Here is a 7,513-nt window from a genome sequence, read left to right as displayed (position 1 = left end):
ACACACACAGACAGACACACACAGACAGACAGACAGACACACACACAGACACAAACACGCAGAAACAGACACACACACACACAGACACACACAGACAGACACACACACAGACAGACACACACACAGACACAGACAGACACACACACAGACACACACACAGACAGACACACACACAGACAGACACACACACAGACACACACACACACACACACACAGTGTCGATGTGGATCCTTTTTTTTCATCAATCATTTTAGAAAATGTATCTTTCAAACATTATCAGTTTTTTGATTTTACTTTTATTTCTACCATGATATCATTATCATTATTATTATTGTTGTTGTTGTTGTTGTTGTTGTTGTTGTTATTATTAACATTATTATTATTATTGTTATTATTCTTGGTATTAACTCCATGTGTCCAGTGAGAAAAAGTGACCAGAAATCACCAATATTGATGAAGTGAAAGCCATTAGGAGTTGATGTGTTTTTGCATCACTGACTGTTCATGGATTCTGGAGCTGGTCCACAGACTCACTTGACTTTGGAAAAGACGATGTCGACGTCGGTCCCAGTGATGTTCTTGCCATCGATGATTTTGCAGTCTTTGCAGAGTTTGGCCCAGTTCTTCCCATTCAGTTCCTTCCCCGTCGCCTTCGTGTCTCCATGAACAGCAAACTTCCTGAAAGCCTCCAGGAGCCGCTCCATGTCCGCACTCTCAGCCATGATGGAAAAATATCTGAGACAGGAAACCAGTTGGAGATCAGTTCAAAGACAAACCACACAGATTGTCACAGTCACTGTCAGTCTGACTTCATCTGAACGGGTCCAAGGCAGCTACAACATGATGAGTCACTGTGACGGTTTTGTTTAATTTAACATAACATATCATGAATCATCAGGAGATGAAATCAGCTGATCACATGGTCAGTGCTGCTGTATCTGTGTTTCAGTCTGTATCTGATCACACTGTGATCAGCTGTGATCAGCTGTGATCAGTATTCTCAGTGAAGTTCTCAGACTCTGTTTCTCTGGAGTTTTATTCTGGAGTCTCAGTGAATGAACTGTCAGTTAAATGAGTGATTGTCTCTGACGTCACCTTCTCTGTTAGTGGAGGGTCAGAATCCTCCTGCAGGTAGAGTGGTTGTTAGACTGGTTGACACCTACACACCTGTACACTGCACACACCTTTGCAGGACAGAGACACAGGGACATGGGGGACTGGAGGATCTGAAGTGATGATGTATTAAATGACTTGGTGCTGATGAGGCTCCATGTCAGTCACACACAGTTTATTTAATCAATGAAAAATAATCAATATTCATCTTGATCGTTCATTAATTGTTTAAGCTGGTTCTCATATAAAAATGAATATTCTTCTTCAGTCTTTTCCTCTTTACCTGAACATTTTACAGACCTAAATGATCAATATAACACCTGATCAATAATCAATAATTGTTAGCTGCAGGTCTGTTTGAATAATACAAGCTGATTTACATCATTCAGTGTGTGTTTGTGTGTGTGTGTGCAGCCTGAGTGTCCACACATAGTCCACAAACAAACAGTGAAACACAGATTTACCAACTGTCCCCAAAGTACCCTTAAACATGAACAGATGTTGACTGCAGATGAGACCATGAACATGAACGACGTTGTACAACAAACACCAGCTCAAAAAATCAGCTGATTCATCTATCAGTCAAGTGACAAATTAATAATTAGCAACAGTTTTAATCAGATTTGATTAGATTAACGAACATCCTGTGACAGGTCGCTGCTGTTTGTTGTTTTCAGACAAAAACTTTTCACATGAACTTTGACTCTTAATGATCATCTGACATTTTAAAGAAGACAGTCATCAAGTGTATAAACTACAATATAATCAATTATTAGTATTAATGAAGCAAATGATCCATTAATCAGCTCTAATAGGAGTCCTGTTATATATTTATATTCTTCCATATTTTTCATCATCTTCATCATCTTCATCATATTGATCATCTTCCTGTAGCTCTGTGTATCAGTGTAAATCTGCACATGAAGAAGCTGCTGGACTCCAGATGAAACACTTCAATAATTCAAACAAAACATAAATATATAGATATAGACATATATATATATCTATATATATGTCTCAACAATGTGTCCAGCATTAAAACACGCGTCCTACCTGTCTATCCTCTGTCTCTTCCTCACCTCCGTCTCTCCTCTCTCTCTTCTGGCCCTCAGCGGCGGTCGCAGCATTCAAATGAGCTCCAAGTGCTGAGGGCTTGTTATCATATGTTTACCCTGTCGCCATGGCGACATCCTGTCCAACATCAGGGGAGGGCAATAAAACAGAGGCAGGGAGGGAGAGAGAGAGAGAAAAAGGGAGGGAGGGAGGAGGGAGGAGGAGGCTGACAGGGGCAGGACGTCCATGCATGCTCCTGTTGGCTCCTGGAGCTTGAGGTCAAAGGTCAGAGGGATCACTCAGTGCTCCCTGACAAGTTCTAATAGAAATAAAGCAGTGCACTATAAATGATTATACATATGTACACATATATATATACATAGATAGACACGCACAGTGAGAATGAGGCACAAATATAAAACAGAACAAGCTCAAACCTGCAGATCTCCAACAAGCTGCTGCTTCAGCTTCTGACTGTGACAAAACGTCTCATCTCAGATCAGCTGACTGATGTTCACTCAGGACCAAGTCTGGACTCGACTGAACGTCATCTGTGGTCGGAGCCGATGGACGGCGCCTTTAACGACGGAGGCCCATTACTTCCTGTGAAAGTGTCCTGGAGTACACTGTGAATTCACTGCTGGGTGTGGTCACAGGTGTGACAGAGCACACCTGCTGCTGTTGTGTTCAGAGCAGAGACAGGCTGAAACTTTAACCAGAGAAACACTGTTTTTCAGTTTGGAGAACAAACAGTTCCAACCTGTCTCCATGACGACAGATGTGAAAACACACACCCACACACAGACACACACAGATACACACACACACGAAAAGACACACAGAGTCAGAGGGTAAACAATTTGTTTATTTCTGAAGTGAAGAACAATGAAGAACAGGTGTGCGTGCGTGCGTGCGTGCGTGCGTGCGTGCGTGCGTGCGTGCGTGCGTGCGTGTGTCAGCAGCAGGAAATTACCTCATGTCAGTGGTCATGTCAGCAGGAAGCAGCTGTCAGTGTGGGAGGACGTGAGGATGACATCATATTGTTCGGTGGTATGGGGGTGGGGGGGTCTCCGGGGATCAGGAAGACCAGGACAGAGTCACATGACCAAAGCATCAGACTGCTGCTGTGTTCATGTCAGAGTGAACACATGAATCTGCACTGATATAAAACATAAAATATTAACCGTGTGTGTCATTTTGTCATAATGTCTGTGTGCTAAAAAGTGTTTTGTGAGGTCACCGTGACCTTTGACCTTTGACCGCTGGAGTCTAATCAGTTTGTCCTTGAATCCTAGTGAATGTTTGTACCAAATGTGTGTGTGTGTGTGTGTATTTGTTGTTGTGTAGATATAATACACTCTCTTTGTGAACTTATTTTACAGACAAAAACCAAGGTGAGGACGAAACAGAAGAAATGTCCTCTGAAGTGATGAAACCACTGTGTGTGTGTGTGTTTGTGTGTGTGTGTGTGTGTGACATACTTCTCGTTGCCACTCCTTTTGATTGACGCTGTTATGATGTTGTCGTGGCTTGTTGCTGGGGCAACCCCACCTCACATCGTGGAGGGATGATGACATGCAACATACACACACACACACACACACACACACACACACACACACACACACACACACAGAGTTGTTATCAGCCTGTCAAAATAAAAGCCTGATGATGAATCTAATTCATTAGCTTTAATTTGACTTCATGCTGCAGCAGCTTGTTCCAGTTCAGTCAGAAACTGGTTTGTATGAACCAGCTGGTGACGTCAGCTGACTGATTAATGAGTGTGTTCAGGACCAGGACCAGGATCAGGACCAGGAACAGGACCAGGTTCAGGACCAGGCACAGGACCAGGTTCAGGATCAGGTTCAGGTTCAGGTTCAGGTTCAGGACCAGGATCAGGACCAGGACCAGGTTCAGGCCCAGGACCAGGACCAGGACCAGGACCAGGACCAGGTTCAGGACCAGGACCAGGAACAGGACCAGGTTCAGGACCAGGACCAGGAACAGGACCAGGTTCAGGAACAGGTTCAGGTTCAGGAACAGGAACAGAACCAGGTTCAGGACCAGGACCAGGACCAGGACCAGGTTCAGGACCAGGAGCAGGAGCAGGTTCAGGTTCAGGTTCAGGATCAGGATCAGGATCAGGACCAGGTTCAGGACCAGAACCAGGTTCAGGACCAGGACCAGGTTCAGGTGCAGGACTATGACCAGGACCAGGTTCAGGTTCAGGTTCAGGACCTGGACCAGGTTCAGGATCAGGATCAAGATCAGGACCAGGAGCAGGACCAGGACCAGGTTCAGGTTCAGGACCTGGACCAGGTTCAGGATCAGGATCAGGATCAGGACCAGGACCAGGACCAGGTTCAGGTTCAGGACCAGGAACAGGACCAAGTTCAGGACCAGGTTCATGTTCAGGATCAGGACCAGGTTCAGGATCAGGACCAGGTTCAGGATCAGGACCAGGACCAGGTTCATGTTCAGGATCAGGACCAGGTTCAGGACCAGGTTCAAGTTCAGGTTCAGGATTTGGACCAGGTTCAGGTCCAGGAACAGGACCAGGTTCAGGACCATGACCAGGACCAGGACCAAAATCAGGACCAGGAACAGGAACAGGTTTAGGACCAAGACCAGGACCAGGTTCAGGATCAGGACCAGGTTCAGGTTCAGGACCAGGACCAGGTTCAGGTGCAGGACTAGGACCAGGACCAGGTTCAGGTTCAGGTTCAGGACCTGGACCAGGTTCAGGATCAGGATCAGGATCAGGTTCAGGTTCAGGAGCAGGAACAGGACCAGGTTCAGGACCAGGTTCAAGATCAGGACCAGGAGCAGGATCAGGACCAGGTTCAGGTTCAGGTTCAGGACCTGGACAAGGTTCAGGATCAGGATCAGGATCAGGACCAGGACCAGGTTCAGGTTCAGGACCAGGAACAGGACCAAGTTCAGGACCAGGTTCATGTTCAGGATCAGGACCAGGTTCAGGACCAGGTTCAAGTTCAGGATCAGGACCAGGTTCAAGTTCAGGTTCAGGATTTGGACCAGGACCAGGACCAGGACCAGGACCAGGACCATGGTCAGCAGGTGGAGACAGACAAACAGGAAACTGATCCATTTTTTCCATTTATTGATAAACAGGTAAAATCAGCAACAGGTGAAAAAACCAGAAACATCTTGTTCACATGGTCCTACTCAGCTGGTTAGCTTAGCTTAGTTTAGCTTAGCTTAGAGACTGTAATGAACTGCTCAGTCTGTCAGACAGGAAGAGGAGGAGCTCTCTGATTGGCTGAGAGGTGAAATAAAAGTTAAAAAAAGCTTTTTGAAATAAAAAATATTGATAAATAAATAAAATAAGTTTTTGTGATTTTTAATAATTTAATGATTAAATTCAAAGTTTAATCTCTGATGTTTGTTTATGTATTTATTGATTGATTGATTTAATATTGGTTCTTGTGGAGCTCCACAGATCTGAACAGGGTGTTAGCATTAGCACTGGCATCCTGTGTGTGTGTGTGTGTGTGTGTGTGTGTGTGTGTGTGTGTGTGTGTGTGTGTGTGTGTGTGTGTGTGTAGTCGAGGGGGCAGAGAGTTAAACATCCACTAACACAATGAACAGCTGATGTGGTTCAGGTAACACACGTCCTCAAGTATAAAGGTTGTGCACAGACAGGATGTCACCTTTGGCATCAGATTTAAAAAGTAAAAGTCAGAATTAAAAAACATTTCAAAATATAAGTGAGTGAAATAAAGACAGTTGTGCGTTTCTATAGAAAGACAAAAGAGTCTCATGTTATCGCTCCATCCACGAGGCTGCACCTGAGCCCAGCGACGCACGAGAACCGGGTCTGGAGCCGGCCTGCCTCCTGCCCAGACTGAGGACTTCCTCTCCGCTGGCCCGGCTGACGAACACGGTGGGAGGCTGGATGGACGCCATCTCAAACCTCAGCTCCGCTGCACTCTTATTAGCACGGGTGGGGGGGGCCTTCCTCTTAGTCCTGGGATGGGGGGAGGGGAGGGGGAACGCTGGCACGGCTCTGTGCGAGGATGAGGAGGCGTCTCCGGCAGCAGCTGAGGACGAAGAGCCCAGCTTGGCCAACGCCACCGGGATCTCCTCCAGAGACTCGGCAGAGTCCGAGTGATACTCAGCTGGGGGGGCGGCGGCCTGGACCGGTCCTGAGGGGAGGGCCAGGGGGGGCAGGGAGACCCTCAGAGGAAATGCTGGGAAAGGAAGTCGCTGACCCAGAGACACAGAGGACAGACTGCTGGGCTCTGATGGAGACATCAACAACCAGGATTTAGTTAACACACACACACACACACACACACACACACACACACACACACACACACACACACACACACACACAATGTTGTTCTCTGTATGACGTGAACATGAAGAACCTGATGATGGGGGTCCTAAGGACAGACTGGTCTGTCAGGACCTTATTGAGACAGTCTTTGGTTCAGTGTGACCAGCTGCTGTAATGGTGTGTGTGTGTGCGTGTGTGCGTGTGTGTGTACCTGGGGGCGGGGCTGTACTCGGGCAGCGCTCTCTCGTCACCTCTGCTGGAACTTTATGAACTTTCTTCCTCTTTTTCTATGAAAACATGAAAACAAAATAAACACCCGTGTCTCAGGTGTGTCAGAGAGTGTGTGTGTGTGTAGGTGTACCTGTGTGCGTCGGTGTGTGTGTGCTGCTTTCAGCTCTGCAGCGATGGTGGGTGGAGCTTCTTCCTCAACAACAGGACTGGACACAGTCCTCACTCTGCCGTTAGCCAGGAACCTGACACACACACGCACACACACGCGCACACACCCACACACACCCACACACACACGCGCACACACCCACACACACGCGCACCCAGACACCCACGCGCACACACCCACACGCGCACACACCAACGCGCACACACACACACACACACACACACACCCCCCCACACACAGTGTGAATCACTCTGAACTCCCTCCCTCACTCATTAAGCTCAGATGAAACTACCCTGAATGTGTTTGTTTCTATGTGTTGATCCAGCAGCAGTGGTCTGGTTCTGGTCTGGTTCTGGTCTGGTTCAGGGCAGCACCAGGTGACAGACTTGCTGAGGCTGTAAAGACAGACTGGATCCTGAACCACATGATGTCTGTGTCCCTCAAACAACTTGTTTGTCTTTTTCTTTTTGTGGCTGGGACTCGTCCCCTCCCTCCCCCCTTCTCCCCCTCCCTCGTGTTGCACTCGTTGTTGTGAAGGCTGCAGTACAAATAAAGTTTCCTCGTCACTGTAAGCAGAGGAGGTTCAGTGGAGTTATTTATGAAGACCTTCTATTAGACTAATACACCCCCCACCCTCCCTC

General features: G+C 47.1%; 2 protein-coding genes and 1 long non-coding RNA gene across 5 annotated transcripts in view; all 3 read right to left on the bottom strand.

The window, feature by feature from the left end:
* tppp3 (tubulin polymerization-promoting protein family member 3) overlaps positions 1–3,319 on the bottom strand; it is a 5,679-nt gene extending 2,360 nt beyond the window's left edge. Inside the window, exons 1-4 of the mRNA XM_023422834.2 lie at positions 3,140–3,319; positions 2,604–2,844; positions 2,167–2,485; positions 535–735 (exon numbers count right to left, since the gene is read on the bottom strand). Of these exons, the coding sequence (XP_023278602.1) occupies positions 535–735; positions 2,167–2,240 (275 nt within the window). The 5' untranslated portion in view covers positions 2,241–2,485; positions 2,604–2,844; positions 3,140–3,319. The remainder of the gene's footprint in view (positions 1–534; positions 736–2,166; positions 2,486–2,603; positions 2,845–3,139) is intronic.
* The window catches only part of LOC111667211 (uncharacterized), an 86,307-nt gene that overhangs the window by 59,994 nt on the left and 18,800 nt on the right, over positions 1–7,513 (bottom strand). The window lies entirely within an intron of this gene.
* zdhhc1 (zDHHC palmitoyltransferase 1) overlaps positions 5,274–7,513 on the bottom strand; it is an 8,414-nt gene continuing 6,174 nt past the window's right edge. For all 3 annotated transcript variants that reach the window (XM_087178387.1, XM_087178386.1, XM_023422831.2), the window contains exons 9-11: positions 6,834–6,945; positions 6,684–6,759; positions 5,274–6,431 (exon numbers count right to left, since the gene is read on the bottom strand). In XM_087178387.1, the coding sequence (XP_087034513.1) occupies positions 5,953–6,431; positions 6,684–6,759; positions 6,834–6,945 (667 nt within the window). In that variant the 3' untranslated portion in view covers positions 5,274–5,952. The remainder of the gene's footprint in view (positions 6,432–6,683; positions 6,760–6,833; positions 6,946–7,513) is intronic.

Source organism: Seriola lalandi, unplaced genomic scaffold (assembly GCF_002814215.2).
Source record: "Seriola lalandi dorsalis isolate HSWRI2012SDOR001 ecotype SW California unplaced genomic scaffold, Sedor1 jcf7180002054686, whole genome shotgun sequence".
Classification (NCBI taxonomy): Eukaryota; Metazoa; Chordata; class Actinopteri; order Carangiformes; family Carangidae; genus Seriola; species Seriola lalandi.
Note: the sequence above shows the minus strand (reverse complement) of the source record. Positions and strands in the feature narration are given on the sequence as shown.